General features: G+C 45.7%; 2 protein-coding genes and 1 long non-coding RNA gene across 7 annotated transcripts in view; 1 reads left to right on the forward strand and 2 right to left on the reverse strand.

The window, feature by feature from the left end:
• Pla2g5 (phospholipase A2, group V) overlaps positions 1-3,696 on the reverse strand; it is a 64,316-nt gene extending 60,620 nt beyond the window's left edge. Inside the window, exon 1 of one of the 2 annotated variants that reach the window (NM_001122954.1) lies at positions 3,304-3,603. The gene's annotated coding sequence lies outside the window, so the exon portion shown is untranslated. Of the gene's footprint in view, positions 1-3,303 lie in introns of both variants that reach the window. The other variant, XM_030253319.1, reaches the window with a different exon arrangement.
• Gm32930 lies at positions 3,562-8,760 on the forward strand. Of its 4 annotated transcripts, XR_881523.3 has the most exons (5): positions 3,562-3,743; positions 3,869-3,933; positions 5,541-5,655; positions 6,256-6,493; positions 6,656-8,760. It is a non-coding gene; the product is annotated as a predicted gene, 32930 (long non-coding RNA). The 4 variants fall into 4 exon arrangements; XR_390867.4 differs by having other exon boundaries at positions 3,562-3,933; XR_390868.4 differs by having other exon boundaries at positions 3,562-3,933; positions 6,256-6,267.
• Positions 8,761-11,125: 2,365 nt separating this feature from the next.
• Positions 11,126-14,098, reverse strand: Gm13030 (predicted gene 13030). The gene is made up of 3 exons (NM_001308487.1): positions 14,059-14,098; positions 13,508-13,721; positions 11,126-11,526 (listed from the first exon to the last, which is right to left on the reverse strand). The coding sequence occupies exons 1-3, from the start codon at positions 14,060-14,062 to the stop codon at positions 11,313-11,315; spliced, it is 432 nt and encodes a 143-aa protein (NP_001295416.1). The 5' UTR covers positions 14,063-14,098; the 3' UTR covers positions 11,126-11,312.
• Between the last annotated feature and the right edge of the window lie 613 nt (positions 14,099-14,711).

Below are 14,711 nucleotides of genomic sequence, written 5' to 3' on the forward strand. Positions count from 1 at the left end.
GAGTGGCTAGGCTCTTCCCTCCCAAGATGCCTGCCTGCCTGGGCTGCTCAGAGAGAGGCGCGCTCATGGTGTTCCGGCTTCCACCGCAGGGGGCAGCGGAGGGTTGGAACTGGTTAGGAAGTGTTGAATGGACCTCCGCCATGCTCAGATAGAAAAACACTCCTAGGAACGGGCCAGGTGCTCTCTAACACAGTGGCCAAGCTGTCAGCAGAAGGCCAAGTTCCGGGATGTCTTTTCTGTGGGGAAAGAAACAGTGGGGGGATCAGATGCCTGGTTAAGGCTTTAGGGCTACTTGGAAGATTCCAAGACAGATGCCGCGAGCAGCAGAAGCAGTCTCTGTCTTATGGCTGAACTGATGAAGACGAAGGCTTCCAGAAGGAAGGCTTATTAAACGGGATGCGGCAAAGCTGGTGGGAGGAACAGGGTACGGCAGAGCTGGTGCGGGGACCACAATTGGAAATTTGCGCGTCACAGAAAATGAAGACAGACACACACAGTGGTGGTTGGGGAGGCCTGAAAGACCAGGAAGTCAAGGGTGTGCCTGTACTTGATTGACAGCTGATGCTGGAGCAGATCTTGGGTAGAAAAGCTGCCAAGGGAGAGGGAGCCAGGGTTCTGGCCTCCCAGTGACAGAGCTCAGGGGGTTGGGGAGGGGGAGCAGATGGGCAAGGGCCAGGGAGGCAAACTGAGATCCCCAGGACCAGGAGTGTCCTTGAACTACTTGAAAGAGCCCAGGGGACCCACAGTGCCTGGCAATCTAAATATCTGTTAGTCAATTTGAGTGGAGAAGGGGAGGAGGAGGAGGAGGAGGAGGAGGAAGGAGAAGAAAAGAAGAAGAAGAAAGGAGAAGAAGGAGAAGGAGGAGAAGGAGGAGAAGGAGGAGAAGGAGGAGAAGGAGGAGAAGGAGGAGAAGGAGGAGAAGGAGGAGAAGGAGGAGAAGGAGGAGAAGGAGGAGAAGGAGAAGGAGAAGGAGGAGAAGGAGGAGAAGGAGGAGAAGGAGAAGGAGAAGGAGAAGGAGAAGGAGAAGGAGAAGGAGAAGGAGAAGGAGAAGAAGAAGAAGAAGAAGAAGAAGAAGAAGAAGAAGAAGAAGAAGAAGAAGAAGAAGAAGAAGAAGAAGAAGAAGAAGAAGAAGAAGAAGAAGAAGAAGAAGAAGAAAGCAGCCAAGGGGCAGGTAAGATGCCTCATCAGTTAAGAGCACTTGCTATGGAGCCTGATAACCTTAGTTCATTCCCCGGCATGCAGATGGTATGAGGAGAGAAATGACTCCTGCGAGTTATCCTCTGACTTCCATACGCCTGTGTGCCGATCACATGTGTGTGCTGTGCCCATGTGTGTGTGTGCGCACGTGCACAAAAAACACACAGATAAATTAATGTAATCTTCTTGTCTATTTTGTTTTGAGACAAGGTCTCGCTATGTAACTCTGGCTAGCCTAGAACTCACTAGGTAGACCAGGCTGGCCTAGAACTCACTAGGTAGACCAGGCTGGCCTGGAACTCCCAGAATAAATAAATGTAACCTTTTTTAAAAGGCAACTCAGAAAGAAACAGCATGGCCCTGGCCAGCATCATTCAACTCATCTTTTGAGACTGAGTCTCTCACCTCGCCTGGGACTCCTGATTAGGCTGGCTGACTAGCAGGCCCTGGAGGTTCTCTTGACCTCAGCCCTCAATCCCAGGATTATAAATGTGTCACCACACCCAGCTTGTGTTTATACAGCAGGCATTTTATAGTACAGAGTTATCTCCCAAGCCCTACTAGTTTTTAATAAACCCCCCCCCCATTTTCACTGTGACCTACCTGCCCTCATTGTTCTTATTCTGAAATCCAAAAGCTTCAAATCCCAGCCAGTGCCCATGGACTGTGATATCACAGTAACACACCCCTTGAGCAAGCCAAGACAGTGTGGCATCATTGTCACATTAACACAAGGGATTGCAGTACAGTTCCAACGAGGTGGCAGCTGCAAACCCTCACCCATGACATCGCCTGATGTCGATGTCACCCTGTCCCCTGTCTACAAACCCAGCCTCCTCAGCTCAGCCTATAGGATCCTCATTCTGTTTTCTAGAACAATCTGGTACCTGGTTCTAGAAACCCTAATAAGGCCAATTAAGAGCTCTGAATTAGATTGCTGTCCTTTTGACCACGCCAGGAGGACCTGCTGACAGGTTGACCATGGGGTGTGAGCGTTAGACGGGAGTTCAGGATGGCTGCAAGGTTTTCAGTCCAAGCAACTGGGAGTATGTGCTGCTATCAGCAGGGCGGGGCTGGAGTACGGCTTAATCGTATTAAGTGAGATGCTTACCAGACAGGAGGAAAGGAAAAACAGGCGTCTCTTCAAATTAGGCAGTTCAAAGAAATTCAATAAAGGCATCGGGTAAGGACAGGGCTGAGCGTAGGGAAGCCCAGTTCTCTTCCTGAACGTTTCCTTTTTTAAATTATGTTCTATTTATTTTTATGTGTATATGTGTGCAACGGGCAGATGCATGGCACAGCATATGTGTGAAGGCAGAGAATAATGTATGGGAGTTGGGTCTCTCCTTTCACCACTCGGGTACCAGGAATCAAACCCAGGTCATCAGGCCTGGCAGCCAGTATGCTTGTCCACTGGGCCCGGTCCAGAGGGAAACCTATACTTATATATTGTTTAAGTCAGCATTATCTGGGATTCCTATGATTCATATAGCTTGAGTGTGATCGGATCAGATGGAAGATGCAATCCATAGTTTATTTCTAGTTTCCCATCGTTTCCCCTGCATTGCCCAGCACAGCTGAATCACAGTCTGCAGTCACTTCAAATAACATGACAGATTCTCCAAGGGCAAACCGCACCAACAGAGTGACCCTAGTAAAATACAGGCCCTCTCTCATTATCCATGTCTCAAGAAGAAAGTGAAGTCTAGAAATTTGCCTAATTCACATATTATGCAATGAACATCTCCCCCCCTGGTTTTAACATCTCTACAAACTGGATGTCTTAAAACAGTGTCCTATGATGTCTGACAGTCACTCATGACCAGGCTGTGTGAAACTTTCAAACTATGTACAGAGAGCCAGTGGTGCTGGGCAGTGGTGGTGCACACCTTTAATCCCAGAATTTGGGAGGCAGACACGGGTGGATCTCTGTGAGTTTGAGGCCAGCCTGGTCTACAGATCGAGTTCCAGGTCAGCCAGGACCACAGACAGAAATCCTATCTTGAAAAAAACAACTCCTACCCCCAAGAAAGTATAAGATGTGGAAGCAATTTTGAGGGAGGTAGTTCATTATCAAGCCCACCCTTACGACTGGCCCATACTCACCACCTCATTTCCTCTTCTTCCTTGACACCCCTAGTACATCAATCTTTCTCTTTAAAGCAGTGGTCTTGACACTTGAGGGAGCATCAGAACTACCAAAAAAGAGCCAGTAAGTTTTACTTCCAGGACCCAATCCACAGAGTTTCTGATCCAGCAGGTCTGGGTGGGGCTTAAGAATCTGCATTTCTATAGGTCCCTGGGCTGACAAGACACCTGACAAAAGCAGGTTAAAGAAGGGGTTACTCTGACTCCTTGTAGTTCATCACGGTGGGGAAGCATGGCCGCTGGCTAGTCACATCAGGTCTGTAGTCAGCCAGTCACATCCGGTCCACAGTCAGCCAGTCATATCCGGTCCACAGTCACATCCGGTCCACAGTCACATCCGGTCCACAGTCAGCCAGGCACATCCGGTCCACAGTCAGGAGGCTGAGAGATGAACAGAGGTGCTCCTCTGGCTTCCTCCTTTGTATTCAATTGGCACCCCAGCCTAGGGAATGGTGCCACCCACATGGAGGGTGGGTCTTCCCACCTCAATCAGTCTACATAATTTCTTACAACCTTCCCAAAGATTCGTCCCCATGGTGATCAAGTTGACAGGATGAACCATCACAGCAGCTGACGTTGATTGCCCTGGTAGGGACCACGTGGTCTCTTTTCCTGTCTTCCTGTGTTTATTTCATTTTCCCTCATTCACTCTTCCTGCTCAGGATTCTTTTTTAGAAGGAAAAAAAAATTAAGTATACTGAGTCACACTTCTCAAGTAACTCTGATCTCTTTTTAAACTCCCCATGCAATCTGGATCCTAGAGACAGAATATTATGTACAACATTGGTTGCTTTCACTTCCTGACCCTCAAGTCAACAGGAACCTTACTTATCACATTAATGTCCATGCCTCAATATATGTAAGATGACACATTGTTATTTATACAAAGAGCATCCATAATTTGTTTTTAACCGTCCATGGTGAAATCTGGCAATTAGTTGTGACCTTCCTTCTCTAATCAAGCTATCCAGAACTAGCCTGTTTAAAAATTATGTATGCATATGGATGGATGGGTGTAGTTATAGGTGAACTGTGAATGTAGGTACCCAAGAGGGCCATAGGAAGTTGTTGGGTGAGTGGGTCCCTTGGAACTAGACTTACAGCTGTTTGTGAGGCACCAGCCCATGTCCATGTGAGCCACCCCTCAAGCCCCAGGGTTAAGCCCCTGATTTCTAGTAGAATTGATCACAGGCTTAAATGACTTCCTGGATGCTGGTTCATTCCCACTGTGTTGAGCATCCTCCAAGATAAGGAAACTCTAGAGCATTGATTTCAACCAGGGGTGACTAACTGCCCTGGGACACTTAACAGAAGAGCATATATACGGTGACTAAGAGGATGCTCCTGATATGACTGGGTGAGGGCCGTGAATATTGCTAAGCATCACATGAAGTTCAGGAGCCCCTACCACAAAGATGAGTCAGGCATTGAAAAAGGTCACTTGGGAATGAGGATGAAAACTCCCTTCAGAGGGATCAGACCTTTTTTTGACGGTTGGGGTGGGGGGCTATCTTGGCACCATAGTTTGACCTACATCTTAGTCTTTAATTCAGGCCAAATGGACCAGAAGGGGCATCCTTAACGAAATCCCCCTGCTCTTTGGGCAGTGCTGTCCTCTATACAACACGCAGGAACTTAGTTGACTTTAAAGGCTAGGGCTGAAGTTGCTCTGCCCGCAGCTGTGCCTGCAGCGTTTGCAGACCGAAGGCTTGCTTTCCCCCACAAGGGTCCCTCACTCCTCCATCTGCCTTCTTCAACACCAGTTCTCCCTTGAGCTCAGGCCAGCTCTGTGGAGTTCCAGGTCAAGTCACAGTGGCCTGAATACTAAAGCCTTCGGAGTCCACGATGTGCCGGGGGTCTAGCCCTGCCTCTGTGCTATGCCCCTCCCTGTGACCCTGCTGTGTCTCCTGAGCATGTCATAGAAGCTTACACTTGCACTTGGCTCCCCTGTCCGTCCCCTTGTTTACTAAGCTCCTAGCTCAGTCATCAGCACAGAGGCTTGGAGACAAGGTCAGAAAAAAAAAAAAAAAAAAACCCTGCGTCCGCATCTAGATTGGGACCAATTAAGAGACACAAGTGAGTCAGGCAACAGAGATCAAATTACTCCTGACTTCAAAAAGTATTGACTAAAGCTAAATTGGAGGAGGTAGCTGCTGACTGTAAAAGCAGTAAACTTCCTAATCCCACTTCCTTAGAATTAGATGACTAACCAGCGAGGCCGTCAGGACTGCTGAGCAACCAGATTGTGAGAGCCTTCTCCAGCAAGGCTGGCCATGCAACCTGAGGAGAGTCAGGGCGTGCGCACTGCAGGTAAGCAGTGTTGTACCATCAAGGGGGGGGGGGGGCAGAGGGAGTGAGTTTGTCATACCCAGAGTTCTCTGCCAAATTTGTCCATCATGGACTCAGGAAGGAATAAGGGTATGGGTAGTGGGAACCCGGGAGTGTTACATCAATGGATGTTCTACACATCAGAAGGAAACATAATCAACAAGGCATAAGTGTTCCCACATAAGAACACCTGTCTTCTCAGGCTGGGGATGTGCCTAGCATGCACAAAGTCCTGGGTTCAATTCCCAGTACTCTATACAAATGGACATAGCAGCACTCAGCTGTGATCCCAGGACTCGGGAGGTAGAGGCAGGACGATCAGAAGTCATCCTTGTTGACATAGTGAGTTCTAGGCCAGTCTGGGACACCCGAGACACTGACTCAAAGCAACACAAACAAAATTTAAAAAACGAAAACAACAACCCATCCCTTGCTACAACGTAAAAGTTCACTTTGAGTTCCCCTCTCTTCCCAATGTTTGAAAAAGTCTCCAGCCAAGTCACAGGGCCATGTGCCTTTTAAAAATAAAAGCACTTGTCAATTTTCTGTTTTCTTCTTATCTCCCTCTGCTAATGCATTTAGGATCCCGCTTCTGTATCCTTTGTGAAGTGTCCTTTCTCCCAGTCATGAGCACAGTGAGTTCCTGGCCGTGGGGTGCTCTGTGGGCCTACTGTGTGCTTTTCACCATTGTGGAGTGGCTGCGGTTTTGTTCCCGTGGAGATGTAGCCAACGGGACCCATCCCCCCATCTTGGTTTTCGGAGGCTTCACTCACTGTTGGCATGGCTCTCTAAACAGTACTTAAATTTTGCTTTCAGTTCAGTAAGTACCATTGCCCCTCATTTAAGTGAATTTTGATTATTTTCAAAGCTGTAACATATGAAGTTAAGTTGTGCAGCGTTGCTATGGTAGCTTATGCTGTGTTTCCTATGTTGTGGCCACTCTGGAGTTTTCCTTGCCTGTTTTATTTTGCTTTCCACTTAGGAAACTTATGTGGTGAAGATCACAGCCAATCTTCTGTTAACCAGCGCTCTACTTACATGCAGTACCTGAAGCAACCAGAAGAGGGCATCGGATCACCAGAGAACTGAAATCAGTCGTTGAAACGGAGCAGGGTTGAAGGTCCCTCCCTCATAGCCTCAGACTCCAACTGTTTCGTCTGCTGCCACTCATCTTAAGGGGAAATGTTGTAATTGCTTCTCCTTAGATGGCCTTGCCATGTCAAGGGAGGACACATCACTGTTGCCCTCTGCCGAGACACAGCAGGGTCCTGTTCTAAGTTCCTCCATGTGGGGTGAAACAGCAGCTATTGGGGGAGTATTTTGCCCTGGGTGACTCCATTTACACAACAAGCATCATTTAGTTCCATTTTGATCAAGAATACAGAGACAGGAGACCGTATCAATGTGCATGCAGACACCACCCTGTCCAGCACCAGCCAGGAGACACAGACAGATAATAACTTGTTCCCAAAAATTAAAAACATACTTACAGGTCAATGTGTGAATGTTTAAACCCAAATGAGAAACTGACCAAACACACCAAAATAACAGAGGCCATGGCATTTTCTTCTGGGCTCCATAAGAAGAATACCTAATACTGAAATATCAGTGGTCCCGCAAACCTGTTCTCCAGCTACCTAGCGTGTGCGTGTCAAAGGACCAATAGACAGGGAGTGCCCAACCATCTCAGGGGCTTTGGCTCAGCACGAGGAGTGGCTCCCCGATGTCTGATAAGGCCCAATCCGACAACCATCTGTACACCCATCCATCTATCCCTTTATCCACCAGCCTGAACCTCACTTGCATGCCTCTGCAGTTAGGATGAACACCACCCTGTGGTTGTGTCAGACCCAGCAACTTGGGACTGCCAGGTCATCTCTGCCTCTCTCCCAACAGTTCTTTGGGAACTGTTGCATGCCTGTTATCCTCCTGCAGCGACGTGGCACCTCTGTCAGCTGTCCTCCTCTGCCTCCAGTAAGGCCTCTTTACACTCTGACTGCTGGTGCCTCTTTAGCCCTGTTCATAGCCATTCTGTAACATATATGTACATGTAGCATGTATTGTGTATAGAGAGCACACATGCAATGTATCTATTAATGCATACATGCACATAATACACATATTCACCTGTGTAGCATGTACTGTGAGTTCTGAGTTAGGACTAACAACTAGGATGGTAATGAAAGAAGCTGTGGTTACCAACAGCCGTGCTTTCTAGGGAAATTGGAACTACTCGGTCAACTGCAGTCAGTGAAACAGACAGGACCTGTGGATCTGTAGCCATTCAATAAACTCAGGCATTATGGAAGACACAGGTCTGTCCGTCTACGTTTCTGGTAGACCACGCTCATGACAGCGACTCTGAAATTTAAATTAAAAATTCTATGTGAAAGGGCAGCTCCCGATTACAGACTGGACACGAGGGAAGAAAATGGAGGTAGTCGGGCTTTGCTGAGAATGATTAAAGGAAGAACATACCATTCTATTAAAGCCTAACTCTTTGTGCATGCACACATGTGCACATACACACATGCACACATGTGCACATACACACATGCACACATGTGCACATGCACATACATGTACACATGTGCACATACACAGGCACACACACGTGCACGCATGTGCACATACACACGTGCATGTACACATGCACAGATGCGCACACACTCATGCATGCACACATGCACATGTACACACACACATACACACACATGCATGCACACACATACCTGTGCCAGCACACGTAGAGGCCAGAGTTGATGTCAAGATGTTTTCTTCAAAAGCTCTTCCACCTGAGTTTCAGAGACAGGGCCCCTCACTGAACCTGGAGCTCACTGGTTCAGCTAGACTGGCTACACAGCCAGCCCTGGAGTCCACCCGTGTCCCCTCCCCCACACCCGGTGCTGGGGTTACAGACACATGCCTCCACACCTGCTTAGAGGAGAAGGCTAGGGATGCGAACTCTGCTCCTCTCGCTTGTTCAGCAGTCAGGCTCAGCCACTGCCCAGCTCCACGCATGGCTTTTTTTTTTATGTGCTTCTTAAATTTTTGTGTTTCTTTAATTCATTTAAATCTGTTCTGTGACATGATTGGGTTTTTTTTTTTAATTTGGTTTTTAGGTTTTTTTTTTTTTAAATCAGAAGAATGGGATCTGAGCTGTCTGCATCTCTGGCTGGGTGGAGACTTGACTTTCTGAACTGTCAGGAAGATCATAAGATCGCCATCTGGCAGGAAGCTTTTAGGTTAGGAACAAGGGCGGGTCATTATCCCCTCCCTTGAGCACTAACCTAAGGCCTGTCACTCACCAAGAGAGAAAATGCTGCTCGGGAAGCAGGCAAGCCTGTGCTGGTGACTGTGCGGGTCAGAGGTTACGCGAGTTTGCAGTTCTTGCAGAGTCCCTGAGTTGGGTTCCCACCCGTATCAAGCAGCTCACAACCCCAATAATCCTAGCTCCTGGGGCTCTGATGCCATTTTCTGGCTTCCACGGGCACTGCATCCATGTATATAAATCCTACACACACACACGCACGCATGCACGCACGCACGCACGCACGCATACATAAACATATGTATGCATATAATTAAAAATAAACTCCCTAAGAAAAATAAGAATAAAAATGATGATCTCTGTAATCATCTAAGTCAGGATGGTGGTCTCTTGAGGCAGTGATTTAGCTAATCACTCTGTGCTCCCAGCAGGTAGCGCTCCCAGCCACCTGCCAAAGCCCTCTGGATTCACAAATAACACACACACACACACACACACACACACACACACACACACACACAGAGAGAGAGAGAGAGAGAGACCAGTTAATTTTGATATGCCATAACTAGCTTAATGATTGGGCATTCTTAAATCTTCCCCTGCTAGCAAACACTCCCATCTGGTTCTCCTGAGTTAACATCTTTCAAAATCTAGATTTCATCTCTGCTAACCCAGACCCAATCCAGGAAGTGGCCCATGGCCTGATTCTCACATGTTGGCAGGCCTTTGGATCTGTTCTTTCTTCTTCCCTGTCATGGTGATCTCTGTCCCATCCTCTCTCCTAGTTCCTAACCCACACAAATCTCCAAGTCCTGCCTCAGTCTACCTGCCCAACCAATGGCCATTGGCTCTTTATTGATCAATCAAAAACCAACTGGGGACAGGGACCTTCAGCATTTGGACACACAGATTCCTGATTTGGGGAGCCAGATTAATTCAAGGCATTAGAACCAATCCCCAACATTTCACCTTTTCTGTCCAAATCAGAACGAGGAGGTTCTTCTCTCAGACACAAATTGAACATAACCATAACAATTGTGTAAATTACAACGTATGCTATACAATTAACATCCAGTCCATCATATTTGTCAATTAGGTAAAGTACTCTACCACCTATCCTAACTAAAGCGCTTATAATTCTATACCTGATTATGTCCTGATTTTCGTCTGTATTACCATCTGGAAACCATCCTTTTAACGCTATATCATTTCTCTCAATGCTAAACAACTTGAGTTTGATCATGAGACTATAACTAGCCGTCAACCCCATCAGAAATACGAGCACAAATTAAATATTACCTGAATATTTAGGAAGCACAAAACATAGTTTCCAAAACTTAAACAAATTGTAGGACAGCGGACTGCCAGGACAGTCCCCTATTTCTCAAAATGTCTGCGCATCAGTCTTCAGTTTTCTGGCCCAGAGCCATCTGGCAGACCTTGAAATGAAGCAGGAATATGAAGGACTAGCTTACCCTGTCTTGGCAGAGCGTAGCAGTCAACTATCCGACATCTGTTTGTCTTCTTTGGACAATATTTTATCTGCCTTGCCATTACTTTATGGAGATTTTGATGCTCAATTTCTTCTTTGGAAGAGAATGGGGAAGCTGTTAGGATGACATGTCTTGTCAAGTGATCCTTAATGATGTAATAATATTAAATGTCACATTCTGTGGATTTCTGATGTTTTTTAAGACGATCTATGTAAAGTATATCTGAACTGTTAAACTTTAACTATTCTTAGCCTTTTCTATTTGAGTAAATTGAAAACACTTTATTATAATTAAATCAGAATCCAACATAACCATGAGTTTACTATCTGGCCCTTAACTTGTGTTACTTAATCATCCTAAACAGCTTTTAGAAGGACTGGATCTAAGCCTTGTATTCTTAAATGTTAAATTCTTGTTGTATAGGCACAACGTCTATCTAAGAGTAACAAAATTAATTTTAAATTTTGTATCAATATACAGACTTATACCAATGAAAACCTTAGCTCTATATCAATATATGAATTCTGTACCAATGTAAGAAATTATAACTTCAATTTTTCATCAATTACAAAGATTTCTATTGATGTAAGATTATGGCTACACAATGTTTTGTTCAAGAGTAAAATTAGTAATCCATCCCATCTACTTTCTCCCTGTTCAAAATTATGACCATTTCCAAATTATCTCTTAAAATGACAATCTATCCATAATTTGTAAAATCACCATAATCAGACGCCCAAACCCAAGGGGTCTGAACGATGACTTTCCACGGCTTCTTCCTGCTGAGTAGGGTCAATGTGATTCTTTAAAGGGTGGGCAGGGCTAGGAAACTTAGAAAAATTGGCTAGACTTAAGAAAGCTAGCGTTAGCATCTGTTATCCAGTATGCACATGTTTTGGAAAGTTCAGAGCTTGACTGAGGTTCTGATTGGATCCATATGAAAGGCTGGGTGAGGTGAGATCATCTGGAATCTGCAGCAGCTCCTGAAGCTGCTCTGGACCCAAGACTCTGGACAGCATCAGGAGGCGGGGCTGGAACAGCAGGTCAGTGCAGCATCTCCGAGGATGAGTCTTGTCAAAGCCATAGATCCTGCAATATATGAATCTCATAACCAATGAACCAAAATTTTATACCATTAAGATTTTTGTATGGCTTGTGCAAGGTGCACAGATCAGTTAAGGATGAAATTTTGTTCCTTCTTTGAGCAGGTAAAAGACAACTATCCTATTATGAGTTAACTTGATCAACAGCCAATTGTAATAAATCTTCATTCATGCCATGTGAAGGATGGCACAATGAACCTTAAGGATCCCATAACCAACAAGATTTATTGTCTCATCTTAGTTGAAGTTTTGACGAGAGACATTTTTTATGTCTAAGCCAGTTACTGGGCTGTTCCCATGTCGAGGAATCAGTAAATCAAATTACCTGTCCTGTTTGATTTTTCTCAAATTTTTCTTTTCTGTTGGCAAGATCTTGGTGGGGGAGGGGTGTCTACTCCTGTCATATCTGATCCATATCACTCTGGAAGGGGTCCAAGCCTTTTCTTCCTTCCCTGTCAACACAAATGCAGAGCCTCCCTCCCAAAATTCCATGTCCTTGGTCCAGTAACCGGAAACCATTAAAGGTGTAGCATGACCTCTCTCCCAGAGGAATTTTAATATGGCCATCAAACTCATAACCACTCACATCTTGATAATTAAAACAACTCAAAGAACTTAAAATAATCTAAACAAGTATTATCTGTTGAGACAGTGCTTCTTCACTGTGCCCTGCTTATAACCTACAATTTAAGATCAAAAGCCTCAATTATTTATACATCTATATAAACTTAAATCCTCCCTTCTGTGGAGACTAATATCCCTGTGGGTACATATGGTAGTATGCCCTTTTCTCTTTGTATAATTACCAAGGCCTAAGTCTACTGTCTGAGATAGGTTAGGTTCCCTATCCCCTGCTTTCAGACCTAATTTTTAAAGATCAAAAGCCTCAATTATTTATTATCTATGTGATCTTACTGTGTAAGCCTATTTCCAGGCTCTATGCATACCAGGCAGAAAAATCCCAGAAATCCCATGTAGACCATGTTCAAAGATCCTAAGTATTTGCCCTGGCAAGACCTTTCAAATTTTCTCTAAAGCATTTCTTCATTCAATTTCCCTGACTTCTCCCTTCTGTGGAACTTAATATCTATGTATACAGCTGGGCCTGGTGGCACATGCCTTTAATCCCAGCACTCGGGAGGCAGAGGCAGGTGGATTTCTGAGTTCGAGGCCAGCCTGGTCTAAAAAGTGAGTTCCAGGACAGCCAGGGCTATACAGAGAAACCCTGTCTCGGAAAAAAAAAAAAAAAAAAAAAAACAAACTATGTATACTTAAGAACATTTAAACAATTATCATTATACTCCCGTCTATCCTTTAGAGCAATTAAATCTTCACGTTTTACTTATACCTACCCTTTGACTATTTGCTTGTAGGAAGCAGGCTGCCTCTACCATCTGACTCTCTGCCTTGGAGCAGCCATCCTGACTCTTTGCACAGCAGGGGCTCCGAGCATCTCAGCTAAGATTCTCTGAGGCAGCTGGAATCTTTTAAAAGGGCCTTGGGGTAAATCCCTGCAGGTGGCTATGTTCCTTTATCCAAGTTTTGTAACCATCTGACTCAGCTCAGCTCACTGAGAAACCAATTCTCCCCTCTAAACTCATGATGGGTGTGTATTCCATTTGGGAATCTCTAATTAATGTTAAATAGTGAGTTCTTACCTACCACATTGGGGCCATCTGTTGTAATGAGTTTAGCTAACCACTTTGTGCTTCCAGCAGGTCACACTCCCAGCCACCAGCCAGAGACCTCTGGATTTGCAAATGAAATACACGCACGAACACACACACACACACACACACACACACACACACACACAAGCACACACCAGTTAATTTTGATATACTGTGACTAGCTTCATGGCTGGGCACTCTTAAACTTTCCCCTGCTAGTAAACATCTTCCAAAATCTAGATTTCATCTCTGCTACCCAGGCCCAATCAGGGAAGTGGCCCATGGCCTGATTCTCACATGTTGGCAGGCCTGCAGTCTGGTCTTCCTTCTTTCCTGAAATGGTGAAAGCAGGCTGGATGGAGGAGATAATCCCTTAGGCCTTGCGAAGGAAGGACCCAGGTAGTCTCTGTTGCATGACTTTGGGACAGCTTCATTATGGAACCAAGGGCAGAGCTTTTCTGCTCCATCTGCTTTTCAGGAGGTTTTATGGCTTGTAGAAGATGGAACCTACCTGGAAGGAGTGGGAAACATGGAAGGATGGGCTTGTGGGTTATAGCCCAGCCCTGCTTCCAGCCTGGTTGCTCTCTGCTTCTCCCATCATCTGAGATGCAACAAACTCTGTGGCAAACTCCCAGCATCTGAATGGAGCTGCCCACCACGCTTCCCTGCCACGATGGATTCCAGCATCTCAAACCAAAATAAATCCTTTCTCCTTTAGGTTGCTTCATATCAGGCATGTGGTCACACGGTGAGACAATTAATAAATACAGCATCCAAGGATAATTAATCGTCCCCTTCTCTGTGACTATCAAACTGATAAGCCCCACACCTCCGTCAAGGATACATACACATTTCCCTGGCCTGTGTCCCCGAGATCACCAGGAATTCTTTCATGCTCTCAACCAGCAGTGTTGGAAGCATAAATGTCTGCTGATGCGGATGCAGCGAGTTATTCTCTCTTTATGAATAAGGGGTTGGTAGTCAGGCATTTGACCCTGTTCTGAACTTCTCCAGGGTGGAGAACAATGGTGGTTCCTACGGCTCTGGAAGCTTCTCTGTTTATATTGAAAGCTTTCCTGGGTTGCTTAGCTTTTACTTTGAGATGTGCTTTTTGCATTGCCAGCTTCCTCATACTTTTAAAGAATGTATTTTAATTTATATGGGTGTGTATGTATCTCTGTGTATGTGTGTGTCGTGTGTGTGTGTGTGTGTGTGTGTGTGTGTGTGTGTGTGTGCACAAGTGCATACAGAGGCCAGAAGGGGGCCCCCTGATATCCCCCTGAGCTGGAGTTACACGTTACTGTGAGCCACCCAACCAATATGGATGCTGATAATCAAATTTGGGTTCTCTACAAGAGCAGCAAACCCTTAACTGCTGAGCCATCTCGCCCCCTCCCCCTGCTCACACTGTTTTTGTTTGTGGTAGCAAGGACTCCAAAGCCCAGGGCTGTTTACCTGCTCTGCCACTGAGCTGTCTCACCAGGCCAGCGTTCACATCTTC

Source organism: Mus musculus, chromosome 4, assembly GCF_000001635.26.
Source record: "Mus musculus strain C57BL/6J chromosome 4, GRCm38.p6 C57BL/6J".
NCBI classification, from domain to species: Eukaryota; Metazoa; Chordata; class Mammalia; order Rodentia; family Muridae; genus Mus; species Mus musculus.